General features: G+C 33.4%; 1 protein-coding gene across 3 annotated transcripts in view; it reads right to left on the reverse strand.

Moving 5' to 3' along the window:
• LOC133175964 (kinesin-like protein KIF21A) overlaps window positions 1-14,882 on the reverse strand; it is a 52,433-nt gene that overhangs the window by 13,828 nt on the left and 23,723 nt on the right. For 2 of the 3 annotated variants that reach the window (XM_061311121.1, XM_061311120.1), the window contains 3 exons: window positions 12,044-12,134; window positions 4,996-5,234; window positions 4,424-4,582 (listed from right to left, as the gene is read on the reverse strand). In XM_061311121.1, the coding sequence (XP_061167105.1) occupies window positions 4,424-4,582; window positions 4,996-5,234; window positions 12,044-12,134 (489 nt within the window). Of the gene's footprint in view, window positions 1-4,423; window positions 4,583-4,995; window positions 5,235-12,043; window positions 12,135-12,753; window positions 12,767-14,882 lie in introns of all 3 variants that reach the window. The other variant, XM_061311122.1, reaches the window with a different exon arrangement.

Genomic DNA, 14,882 nt, shown 5'->3' on the forward strand with positions numbered 1-14,882 from the left:
GGTCAATATTGAATCCATGCGTCAAAGCCCGTATAATGAAAGTCCCATGTTTTGGTGATCATAAGGGAGTTAAGGGAAATCAGGCCTGGTACTGAATTAGCTACTTGAAAAATACTTGGGCTGCAAACTGTCAAATTTTATTGACATTTAGCACTTTATCTTGCTTCTGTACAAGACAAAGTAGAAATACAGGAAGCATTTATTCTCAAGAATCAAACAAAATCAGCCGTGTTGGCAATCAATTAACTTCATTTTGGAGACCTTTATTTGCATTCTGTTTAACCTAAATGGAAGGCTTGTAATATGGTAAGTCATGTTTTAATTATGTTGCTAACAGGTAAATTTTAACATAATTTTGTTTAAACACTTGGTAATTCTTTTAATAAATTATAATTTTTTTCTTTAATAGAAGTCTTTCTTTTTTTAGAATATTTGTTCTCCTAATTAAAAAATTTAGAAGTTTGTTAATAATTATAGCTGATTTCTGCACTCTATCAAAACACATGTTCTATAGTTTCTTGCAAAGATTAAATAAGAACTTGTTTTAACTTGAACTCTTTCATCCTCAAATTTTTGACTTTCAAATATCATTAACTACACTGATCCTCCATGTTTTATTTTTTATGATTTTATCTTGTTTACAAAGCAAAAAATTGAATAAAATAACACTGATGTTGTCTTTATAAAAAATCATGTTTAAAGTCACCACCCATAGAATTCTTCTGATCCGAACTATCAAGAATCAATTAAAAATCAATCTGTATTGAATCAAAAATTAAAAAAACATCATCAATCCATTACTCAGAGTGGCACAAACTCGTAAACAAGTAGAAACTTTGTATAGGATTTAAATCGATTCATTCTCATTTCATTTCGATGCACGTCAAGAAAATTTTGTCAGTTTGAACAAAATAAAAAAAGAATTCTGACGTCCAAGTGAATAGCAAGATTCTTTTTATTCTTAAAGGTATGCTCTTTATTAATTATTTTACAGTTTAAGAGAATCTTGAAAATTAATATAAGAAAATGAACACCATCAATAATTTTTTTTAAAAATACGAATGACAACTTTAACAAATTGTTATAGCACTCCTAATTATCAAGCTCTTTGACGTAATACTCATAATTAAGTTCAGTAGATTAATACCTGTAAAATTCACAGACCTCTAAATAGGTTTTAAAAAACTTAATAAAAATCACATTCAACACCATTATAATATTATAACAGAGGATTAAAGTGTAATTTTTTTTTATTTGGTAGGTCAAGATTTGTGCTAGGGATTACTAAGATGTCTATTGAGCCGTCAAATCTTTTAAGACACTTAAGATATTTTTTTTAATTTATTCTAGTCAGAGATTCTCTTCACTCCAGACTTCAATATTTTCTATGAGCTGAAGATAAAGATACCACTTTCCATTGATTAAAACTTTTTTGCAGGGTCGTTTTTATCAGACACACCATGTACGGCAATTTCCTGCAACGGTCCACAAAGAAACTTCAGGATGATTTACGACAGACAATGAAAACATATTCCTCTGAAAAGCAGCAACTTCTTCACCACCTAGCAAGTCTACGACATGAAATGGATGAGATGAGATTGTCCGGCAGTGAAACTCCCAATTCTACAGGAAGCACCGCCGATCTATCCACGGCGTCCAAAAGTCGCCGAGTTTTCCATGCTCCAAATGTTGCAGCTCACAAATTAAAAAAGAACAGGAAGAAAAAGACCAAACAGAGTACTAGAAATTCTGAAACCTTTGAGGAGAAAAAGGCAGTGGATGGAATTCTTAAGCTTCCAAGTATCAAAGAAGGAAATATTGGAAACCAACCACCTTTGACCTGGACAAACAAAAATTCAGAATGGGACTCTGGGCAACACATCTCTTTGAACAATTTACCTCCCATAAATCCACCCCAGGGCATTGCCGCTGCCCAGGAACTTTTACAAGATGATTTGGTCATGCCCAAAATTGTGGACCCAGACAGAAGTGATAAAAACATTCCAAAAAAAGAAAAACCTCGTGAGAAAAAGAAAGTCAAGTTTTCCTCTAAAAACCAAGTTGCTTTGTTCACAGGAGAAAATTCAGACATGAGGATCGAGGACAGTGATTCTGACACTGATTCAAAAAACTCCCAGCAATCTTGTTCAGAAAATAAATCTGAACACCATGGTGTGGACCAGAGGGAGCATTACCTGCCTCCATTGGATCTTGGAAATAGAAGACACTTAAACCCAAAGGAAACAGCCGACCACAAAATGCTTTATATTTCAATAAGGGACCCTGATGTACGGAGAAAAACATTATCTGAAATCTTACACGCTGTCAGAATGAGGATGCAGGAAAATGAGCATCATTTAAGGTTTGGAGAGATGCCTCGCAGGAAAACACATCTCAGCTCGTACGAATCGCTCCTCAACAGCAGCCAGGAATCACTGAACACTACAGACAGTAACAGGGTAAGATACCTTAATAAAACGGATATCACACCTCTAGATAGTAACAGGGTAAGATATCTTACTAAAATAGATATCACACCTCTAGATACTAACAGAGTAAGATGTCTTACTAAAATAGATATCACACCTCTAGATACTAACAGAGTAAGATGTCTAACTAAAATAGATATCACACCTCTAGATACAGAGCTGTACTAACAGGGTAAGATATCTTAATAAAAATAGATATCACACCTCAAGATATTAACAAGGTAAGATATCTTACTAAAATAGATATCACACCTATAGATACTAACAGGGTAAGACATCTTAATAAAATAGATATCACACCTATAAATATTAATAGGGTAAGATATCTTACCAAAATAGATATCATATCTCTAATACTAGCAGGATAAGATATCTTACTAAAATGCACAGCCATAGATATAGCCATATAGATCTCAATTTAGCAATTTTGTGTGAAAAGTTAGTTTTTGTGAATATAAATTTCTATAATTGTTCACTTAAATTTATAAATGAATTAAACAGAAAAAGACAAAATATAAATTTATAAATGAATTAAACAGAAAAAGACAAAATATATTTCTCCCCCTCTCCCTTTTTTCCTGAAAATGAGCTTAAAATTGTTAGAAACTGCATTTTTTTTTTAAAAATGCCACCAACTTTACAAAGAAACTTTAAAAGATAAATACATTATTAAATCACTTCATCAGTGTTTTTAGATTTTGCTTTCTATGATGAGTTACAAGTTAGACACATTAAGCAAATCAATACACATGCAGACTTATGTTTCTTTTAAGATATTGAGAACCTAAGTACTTATAAAAATTTAGAGACATGTTCATGGAATGTATCAAAGATTTAAATAGTTCAGACAAGGGTACAAGGTCAATCTGTGTTTGACCTATTTGGCTGCAGAATCAATTTGCACATGGGTATTTTATAAATGTGACCTAGTTATTATCTTTCTAAATCTCTTATATACTTTCTGGGTGAATGTTTCAAAATTGCAGGGTCATAAAGTCCATATGGAAAGATAAATATATTCTGGGTTATATATAATATAGTCTGTTAACATTGATAAAACTGTCACACCAAAACAACTTAAAAATATTAGACAAAAAAATATTTTAATAAACTTCCATCTCTATCTTAGCATACATATTGACACTTTTTTTCTACTAAAATCTAATTCTAATTTTTTTTTCTTTCTTGATATATCATTTAGACATCTTTCCCTCATTTTCTACATTCCTATTTCAGAGTAAACTAAGCCGAGCAGGAGTTCCTCAGAACACAGCTAGCAGACTTGGCCGACGTTCCAGCAATTCACAGCTTCAGAGCTACCTACGTAAAATGTCAAGGTCACGACGAATGATTGAGCATATGGAAGTTGAGGAATATCGACTGGCCCACATTATGGGGCACAAAGAACTAATGGCTGTTTCTCAGCAAGAAGCAAAACCTGCTGCAATTTAGCTAAAGCACAGCAACAACAGCAGTTAAAACATATTGCAGGAAGAAAGGCATTTCTTTTATTCCTGAATGAAACATGATGATTCATTCTGAAGACTATAGTCCTTACTGTATTTCTTACTTGGATTGCAGATATGGATTTTGTGTATTTTTGTTTCGTCTGAAATCCATAATGCTTTCCCTACTTAAAGGACAATTAACATGCTTACAGTTTTATTCATCAGATGTAATATAAACACATTATAATGAGTTTTCATTATGTAAATAAAAAAGTTGGTCCAAGTCTTTTCCTTTTTTAAATTTGATTACGATCAAGAAGACAACATCACTGATTAAACTCAATCCAGCAGAAAAGTTGCAAACAAGTGAAAGCATACCATTGTAGCAATAATTTTTCAACTGTTCAAGCATTCAGCAGTAATCTGTACATACTGTCAACAGAAACAGTTTTAAGAGAGTAAAATTGAACTAAATCCTTCACTTACATAGAGCTAGATCTGGATATGAGGCTGGAAGAACTGTTGTTTTTCCGTCGGAACACAGGAGAGGGTTCAGGACTAGGCTTGGTGTAGTCCTTCCTCTGAAATCGGGGGGAGGGACCGGGGTCTGGGCGGACAGGCTTCGGGGCTGATTCAATACCAATCCTGAAATAATCCATGCAACATCGCATCTAAAAACTCTGATAAAAAGAGAAAACTGGACACTAAAATTCTTTAAATATATCAACTATATAAACCTTCTGTTTGCATTATCTAAACTGATACATCTATCAAAACTTCTGTGTTCTTTCACTTTCCCATCAAAGTCATTAACTACCAAGGTCCTCCGGATGAGACCGTATAAACTGAGGTCCCCTGTTGCAGTAGGTGCTTACACGAAAAACACCCCTCACTGCTCAAAGGCCGTAAGTGCCAAGTACAGGTCTTAATTTGCAGCCCTTCATGGGCAAGTGGACTGGCATCTCAATATGAGTGAAAAATTCTTGAAGAGACGTTACACAAACAAACATTAACTACTGGCACATTGAGTTCACTGAACTAGAACTATAAACACATACTTTGACAGATTGGAGGATGAAGACATTTTCATCATCCCTGTGGTTCTGGGGGGTGGCATCAGCTGGCTGTCTACCCCCTGTGAAGCTTGCTTCCTAATGGGTTTGGGAGGGACTTCTGGGGGTTCTTTTCTGGGGGAATTCCCCTCGTCCTCTTCAGGAGTTTCTGGCAGAGGTAAAAGAGGCGTGACACTTCCATCAGCATACAGTAGCTCTTGGGGTAAAGGGGTTTTCCTTCTGACCTGGTAGAGAGAAAATATTCTGTCAACCAATCAGACAAGCATACATCATTGACCTATAAATTGATCCATATCATTGAAAAATGAGAAAACTGACTTATATACTTTACTCAAAGTAAAAATGAAAAAATTACATACATGTACATGCATTTCTTATATTAAAGTCAAAGATTTTAAAATATATTACAAAAGAAAAAAAATATCCTTAGCTTTATATCCCTTCTTTAATGACAAACTTTGAGTGCATGTTAATATATCTAAAAGTTCTTGTGAAATATGAAAATCTTCAACTATTTAAAAATAAAACATTTTAACTTAGTAACTTTGTTAATACAATGAATAGCACTTTATATTATTATAAGCTTAGAGTCTAATATGTTTTAAGAAAATACATCACTGATTAAATCCATGATCCATTGCTATAGAAATTGAATATATAGCTCTTATGTCACGATATTTGTGCAATTATAATTTTTATTAATTTAAATATTATTTAGAAGATGGGTACACAACATGCGTACAGAAATACCTGCTGACAATGAAAATTTAAAATCAACTTTGTTGTGGGTGAATCAGTAATTGACCTTACCATATGACATTTATCCATCTACTAAGTATATGTACTAGTATTAAAATGATAGAAACACTATGTGCCCCAGCTATATTCATGGTAGGGCATGAAAATTGAATTCGTAAAGATTTCCCCCACATACTGTTTTCATATATAGAAATATACATTACCTACTCTACCTCAGAGGTACTGCCAGGCAAATAAAAACTTATCAATTATATTTAATGATTTTCTTGTGAATAATTTAAAAGTGCTGCCCCCCTCTCCTTTTCAAATACATGAATGAATACATATCTATATATGTAAGAAAAATTAAAAAAAAAAATAAGTGCAGTTCTTAATTCTTACACCAAATTTATTTTCAAACCAAGCAGTAAACCAAGTAATCACTGAAACCATACTGTTATAACCATTCCTAATATGTTTATCAGTTTGACAAACATTAATAATCTAGAATTAATTAATGCAAATCTTTAGTTTACTTCAACCAATGTGTTCACATCACATACATGCAGTACTTGATTGGATTTCTAGCATGCAGTGTTCAATTTATTCATTCTTTAAAGGTTAATTGCTTTCATTTTCTAACTTTTACGGCTGATTTTTGCTTCCGAAGAAAAGATAATGTTGGAGTCTGAAACTTTCGAGGTCTCTTCTGTAACTATGACAACATCCGCATATTAATTAAATTAATGGCCTATTTTTCATTGATCTCTTTTATTGTAAAATTAGGCCTTATCATAAAAGAAATATAATTATAATGCTTATTTTGTAAAGAGAAGTGATCAAACTATTTGATACTTTATCATGTATGTTGTAAATTAGAGAAAAGATGCAATTCAGTGCTAATGTGTTAAAATTTGGAAGAAAATTTGAGCAACAATTCATCCTAATGTGAAACTGTGAAAATTGATAGCTTTTTCTCCTCTGGCAAGTATTCATAAAATGTATATAAAATTTATCAATAAATAAATATGTGTAAATAGTGCTATTTAATATATAAATATTATGAATACACATGTATATATACAGTAAGGAATAAGAATATGCATTAAATTTGTATTGAATTGTGTTGTGTTCATTCCATTTTACTCACCGGTGAAGTGGACTCCTAAAACATTGGTTAGGAACATTGTCATGCCAAGATACAATATAGACAGGTCAATGATATTGCATGCAATGCAAAATAGAAGTTAATCTTATCAATCTCTTGACTTCTCCTTTTTAAGAATATTTTCTATGGATGACTGATAGAAATTCACAGTCAGCACAAAGAATGACAAAATAACTATTTAAAAAAAACCTTCACGCTAAAAAAATCTAATACAAGCAATGACACCATCAACTAAACCTCCAGCCATCAAAGCTAAATCACAACAGTTATTCCATCTCTCTCTTTCATATGATACCAGAGTTATAAAAAATAAATATAGGTACTCAAAGATTACAATTTGCATCTCATCAAATCTAATACAAAAGTGGGGCTAAAAGTCTCATATCAAATGACTTGTTCAATGAGATACAATAGTTGGTTTTTTAATTACAATATTTATAACATCCACAACACAGCATCTGAAATGCTTATTTAGGCTGCAGTTGTATGCCTCAATAGATACATTATCTACAAAACAAGTTTGGTCCAGGTAGAGCTTACTTTGGATATAGACCTGCTACAAAAACTTTTCTTGGTCATTCATCCAGGAAATATAGGTCAGAAAGCACCTGAAGCATGACTGGTACTGGTAATAAACAGGGCTAGATGCAGCATCATCCATGGCAAGTCTAATTCAAGCCTATTTGGGATGAACCTATCATACTCTAAAAACTTTAATCTGGCCACTCATCTTAGTATGGTAGATAAATAGTATGATTGTAGCAAGCATCCCTTGATGCATTATCAAGTTTGGTCCAGGTTTTGTTTCTAGTCTTTTTGGAATAGACAGACAAAAACTTGATCACTTATCTTGAAAATATAGCTCTGTCAGCATCAGAAACACATCAATTGTTGGCATTCCTCTACATGCATCATCCCTGCAAATTTGGTCTAAGTAAGCCTTATAGTACTGCTCCATGAACTATAAACCAGTACATCAACCACTGATTGTTGAGGTGAGCAAAAAATAGTGTGAAGAAGAAAGAATAAGATCCCTCCTTTCCTTGTGATAATATTCATAGGATACCCCCTGAAGCATTTCCACAAACCTTCCTTATTCAACATCTGAGTGACTATAAATGTTCTTTTTCTTTCATAATTTGTACAGAAAGAGAGAGATGGATGGTCTAGTGTTAGTACCTGCTCTATAGGTGGATAGTACTGACAGGCTGACATGGGCATATTATAAAACACAGGACTGGACTTAACCTCAAACTGTCTCCTAAACAGTCTGTCAGCAAAAAATAGACCAAAACAGCACTAACATTTAAATGATGGATACAATTTGTAAATTGTATAGCTATGTACTTGAGAACTAAACTATCAGGACAAAAATTTCAAATAAAGAAGAATTAAATCAAAAGGGGTAACTAAAATTACAAAGAAACTAAGTTCAAAATTTTCATTTGACAATAAAAGGATATTGCAAGATAAATCTGCCAAGTAAAAAAATTTCATACGGTGAAATGCTCAAATCAAACAGACTGGAGAATTCAAGAACCAGCTAGTAATTCAAACAATTTATGAAAACAAACAAGAGTGCCTATTTAAGGCACCTCATGAGTGAACAACTACTGAACCAAAAAAATGAGAAACAATCTCCTAATACCCTCAGTGAACATTCATATTCTGACAAAAAAGAAACTGTTGATTCCAATCCTTATTACCACTGAATTTTGGAACTGTTTTACTTCTTCCTTTTAACACAGAATCAGAGGCTATATATACAAACAAGAGGCCCAAGGGCCTTAACGGTCATCTGAGTACAATACAACAATTTAGAGGATCCATAGAGTATTAAAATGAAAGGTGAAGCTTTGTTGCCCAGAAGCAAGAAAAATAGGGTGATCAGGATCAACAAAATAATTAGTCTAGTATTCATTAACAGTTTATAGATTAGGTTCTAATCTGTTCCCCATTTATCACTATTACCATAAGTACATAAACAAACTATCAGTGCTTCTATACTATTTTAATTTCTTGTTGTAATCTCTTACATTGGCCTCTCTTGGTCTTTGATGAACATTTAATAAGACAAGTTATTTTTGTCTCATCTTTATTTATCTATTACTTACAAGTCCACCTGATCATTAAAACTATGAAAATAATTTTTGTATTATACAATAAAAATTCTTGCATAATTCTCTTATTCTATTAACCTTTCAAGTACATTATTTACAGTGATTAATTATCAAAAGTAAACGGCAAAGGGGAATAACTCCTCTCAGTAGAATGCAAATTGAGCCCTGGCTAGGACCAGAACACTTGACCAAATGGTCCAGATGTTCAAAAATCTGGTAAAAATACCCTTCCTTATTACAACTTTTACTCTTTTTGCCTCTGATATGCCCAAGTGCAGAGAAGATTTTTAAAGAAATAATGCATTTTTCCTACAGATTCACTATATTATCAATAGAGCCCCCCCCCCCCCCTTCACCACCGAAAAACACCAGAGCCTCTCACCCTGGGACCAGAAGTTTGCTCTTCATAAGTAATCACTTTCTTTACATGTATCTACTTAACATTAAGGAGCTGACAGGATTATTTAATAGAATTAATGCATTTTCACTATATTATCAACAGCCCCACCCTTACACCAGCACATCTGACCCAGGGGTCATGCAATTCACTACTCTGGAAGAAGCACTCTTGCTCATCATAACTTGCTTCTCTGCTTTTTAACCAGAAGCAGAAAAGAATATTTTCAAAGAAATTTTGCTTTTTCACTATATAATCAATAGAGCCCCCCCCCCCTTTTCACCAGAACCCTTGACCCTGGGGCCATGAAATCCATAATTTTAGAAGAGGCATCCTTGCATATCATAAAAATGTACTTAGTTTGTTTAAATAGTACCCAGGGGCAGAGAAGAAGATTTTCAAAGAAATAATTCACCTTCACTATAGGAGCTATATAGCCCCAACCTAGCACCAGAACCCCTGTCCCTAAGGCCATGAAATTCACAATTTTGGAAGAGGTCATTGCTTACCATAACAATGTACTTTGTTTGTTTAAATAATACCCAGAAGCAAAGAAGAAGATTTTTAAAGCATTAATGCATTTTCACTATATAATAAATAGAGCTCAGTCCTAACATCAGAACCCCTGACCCAGGGGCCATGAAATTCACAATTTTGGTAGAGTCACTCTTGCTTATCATAACTATGTATTTCATTTGTTTAAATAATACCCAGGAGTAGAGAAGAAGATTTTCAAAGAAATAATGCACTTTCACTATATGATCTATATAGCCCCCCCCCCCCAGCACCAGAACCAATGACCCTGGGGCTATGAATTTCACAATTTTGGTAGAGTCACTCTTGCTTATCATAACTATGTATTTAATCTGTTTAAATAATACCCAGGAGTAGAAAAGAAGATTTTCAAAAATAATGCACTTTCACTATATGATCTATATAGCCCCGTCCTAGCACCCGAGAACCCCTAATCCTGGAGCTATGAATTTCACAATTTTGGTAGAGTCATCCTTGCTTATCATAACTATGTATTCAATTTGTTTCAATAATACCCAGGAGTAGAGAAGAAGATTTTCAAAGAAATAATGCACTTTCACTATATGATCTATATAGCCCCCCCCCAGCACCAGAACCAATGACCCTGGGGCTATGAATTTCACAATTTTGGTAGAGTCACTCTTGCTTATCATAACTATGTATCCAATTTGTTTCAGTAATACCCAGGAGTAGAGAAGAAGATTTTGAAAGAAATAATGCACTTTCACTATATGATCTATATAGCCCCCCCCCCCCCCCCCAGCACCAGAACCAATGACCCTGGGGCTATGAATTTCACAATTTTGGTAGAGCCACTCTTGCTTATCATAACTATATATCTAATTTGTTTAAATAATACCCGGGAGTAGAGAAGAAGATTTTGAAACTAATAATGCACTTTCACTATATGATCTATATAGCCCCACCCTAGCACCAGAACCCCTGACCCTGGGGCCATGAATTTCACAATTTTGGTAGAGTCATCCTTGCTTATCATAACTATGTATTCAATTTGTTTCAATAATACCCAGGAGTAGAGAAGAAGATTTTCAAAAAAATAATGCACTTTCACTATATGATCTATATAGCCTCCCCCCCCCCCCCCCCAGCACCAGAACCAATGACCCTGGGGCTATGAATTTCACAATTTTGGTAGAGTCACCCTTGCTTATCATAACTATGTATTCAATTTGTTTCAGTAATACCCAGGAGTAGAGAAGAAGATTTTCAAAGAAATAATGCACTTTCACTATATGATCTATATAGCCCCGCCCTAGCACCAGAACCCCTGACCCTGGGGCCATGAATTTCACAATTTTGGTAGAGGGCTCAATGCTTATTACAATCATGTCAACAGTTTGACTGCTTGATGTCCAGGAGTAAAGAAGAAGATTTTTAAAGATTGCATTAATTTTGGTGGTTTTAGCCCCACCCCTCAGGCCCCAGGGGGGCAGGGACCATGAAATTCACAAATTTTGTTCCCCTTCACACATAGATGCCATATGCAAAAATTGGCTGAAATTGGTTCAGCGGTTTCAGAGAAGAAGCTGAAAATGTTCAAATGTTAACACACGACGGACGACGACGGACGAAAACAGATAGCAATAGGTCACCTGAGTGACTCAGGTGACCTAATAAAAAGCATCTTTAGATCACTACCATAAACTGTTCATGAGTATTCAACCTTAAAACTCTACAGTGTTCTATACAGTTTAAAATGGGGAAAGGGGGGGGGGGGCAAAAAATAAACTTAAAACGGCCATGCACATACATGTATGTAAATTTTTATTCTACAGAACACATGTACCACTAGACAATCACATCACTAAAACAACATAAAACATGCATCAAGACATTCAACATAGACTCTATATAATTATACAATGTTGAATGCATGCTACTTGAAAACATGCAAAGAACAAAATTTAACAAATATCCATCTGGAAAAGATACATGCTTTTGTGTAAACCCAGTGTTATAGGGCCTGTGGTGATGTGCTGATCCAATGTCTCTCCTTTAAAGGACCTGACAATAATGGACTTGAGGGGATTTATTTTCTGAGGTGGTATGACTTACCTTATTTCCCCTAACAGGGGGCTCTGCTGCGGGTACACTGACAGTACTGTTAACTGCATTGGAAGAAACCTCAGAAGTGTTCTCAAACATGCTGAACAGTGCAGCAGGAAACAAAATGGTCAGCATTAAATCGCAAATAAATCCAAGCCAGCATCAGCAGCAGCAGTAGTAAAAGGGAAAAAGTATAAAGAAAGAAGAAAATGAAAAACACGACATGCTAATACAGAAAAACAAATAAAAACAGAACAGGATTCATAACTGCAAATAAATCCAAAATAAACAAAAGGCATAATCACGATAATAAAATTAGTCTATAGTTATTAACATGGAGATCTGATGGTCAAACTTTTGAGTCATCAGTTTGCAAAGGAAACAGTGATCAAGAGTTAATGTGAATTATTATGAAGTATTGATGCTAATTAGCAAACAGAAGTAGTTAGCTATCAGATCTCCACTTAATTCTACATAAAGAAAATGCATTTTGGAAACTGCAGCATGTTTCATGCACCAAAACTTTACTCCAGACCAACTCCCTAGCTCCTTCCTGTTGGCATATGTTACTCATCCATATCCTTTATTTACAGACCAGTGACCTGAGAATTTTACATACAATGCAGACAGTGTATACAGATAGAAAAAGGCAGAGTCTGGCAGATAATGGAAATCGAGAAAAATATGCTGCTTGTTTAAACAAATCTTATAATCCATACCTTCTTGAATTTTCTGTTAAATATAAATCAAGAATTTGAGGATATTGCAATATACATACATATGTATAATAATTCAAATTCTGCAAACAAATTCTTAGATTTTTTAGATTTTTTTTCATGAAGTTCAGATCAGGATTTGTACCTTTTCTATCAAGTATTTTGTACATTTTTTTAATTATATCCAAAATAAGTGGGTGGCTGGTGATTTGAAAGTATGGGCTGCTTGGATTGTTCATTTACTTAACAGTAACCATTATTCAATCCATAATGCATTTCCTTCTTAGGCATAACAATATCATGACAACTATATAATCATAACAATCAGTGATAGTGTAAATTAATATACAGATACTAAACACATAATGATGGCAAAATAGTAAGAATGGACATTTGCAGGTAAGTGGACTTCAGTATCAACTGCAATTATTCACACTATTCAAGTATGGAGATTTTATTTGCATAACGGAATCAAATTAATACAGAGGGTATATTTCCATTTTGTATGGTATACATTTTTTAACTAATTTTGCTCCATATCATAGAACTTAACAAAGAAAGACTAAGGTACTCTTAAATATGCAAAAAAATTGTATCGAATATTTCAGACTAAAAGAGCTTCCATGTCAGGTATAATCAATTGCAGTCAATATCTTAGTTCTCTTTAATGCAAATCTCCAATAAACACAGGGGGTTTATTTTCATTGTTCATAATCAAACATTAATTTCCAAACCAAAATTTTGTGCATTTCTCTCATTTTGATTAAAATATGAAGTAAAAAATACATGTAAATACCCCCCCCCCCCAAACCAAACCTTTTCAGCAAACTTATTATTAAAGATTCATGTTTATCCATGTACAACAATTCTAATGTTCTTTCTATTAAGGACAAAACATAAAATGGAACAATGTAATAACTTACATCAATCTATCCCTTATAATTCTTTTATCATTTTGCCATTTTTTAATGCTAATTTTTGTAACAGGAACTAAATCAAATTGCTACATACATGCTAAGTAACTGTGTTTTAATTATTTATTTATCTATATTTTTATTTATTTTTTTGTATATCTAATATATACTGCAGCAACTGAAATTAATCTTATCTTACCCCTGGTTATAAAGTGAAAAACTACAGAAATATATAGCAGATCACCAGAATTACACTAATATTCTCACGTACTTCGAGAGATAATGTACAAAAAAAAAGTTACACATTAAAAAAAGAATACATCTTTCACGTACCAAATCTGTGTCGTCATAAACTAAGAATCTCCATAATAAAACATACTATCAGAACCAGAATGGTGAAGACATATGGGTCAAAACTAAGCCAGAAAATTGACATCCAAACAACATAGATTTCATAGTAAAGAGGAAAATCCAAGGTACCCCAAAATGTACCGGGCAAGCAGCAGGAATAAAAAAAGAAAAAAAAAATCAAGATGTTAAAAAAATTTTAATAACCAGAAAAATTGTACTCTATTAATGAGCACTGCTATAATTTGTATCACAGTGACTATCATTTAAAAACAAGAATCAAAATCAATTTTAACATTAAGGTACCGTCTTTAATTGTATATTTATATTTAAGAATATTGCTACAAGTCCTCTGACCTGCACTGATTGTATGGATTTACAAATGTTCTACATGTATAATTTAAAATGTTAAATGCGCTGCAGAGCTATAAAAAGTTGGACATGGCAATACAGAAGAATGCAATGCTTAAAGTTCATCAAAGATTAATCCTAAATCTCTGGCATAAGAAAAATTTAAGTCCGCCTCTACTTGACTTTTCACCACCTCTCACATGCGTTTTCCCCAACCCAATATTTCAGTGCCAGTGCTTTAATCCGATTCAAATTATGTCTTGCGTCATATACATATGACATTCTCTTGAGGGTATGCCAGTGCATTATACAAATACTTTCATGCAATTGCCCCAGTGGTTGTGTTTATGAGTTTGTATTCCCAATTCTATTTATCATTATATATGCAAAAAAAAAAAATTCACCATAGATACTATTATATAATTCAAATCATGACAAATATTATCCAAATACCCGGTACAAGAATATCCCAATTCTGCATACATATGAATGTAGAATGATATTAAATAAATATTAAAA

Source organism: Saccostrea echinata, unplaced genomic scaffold, assembly GCF_033153115.1.
Source record: "Saccostrea echinata isolate AGI-Se365-2 ecotype Australia unplaced genomic scaffold, CSIRO_AGI_Sech_v1 ptg000064l, whole genome shotgun sequence".
Classification (NCBI taxonomy): domain Eukaryota; kingdom Metazoa; phylum Mollusca; class Bivalvia; order Ostreida; family Ostreidae; genus Saccostrea; species Saccostrea echinata.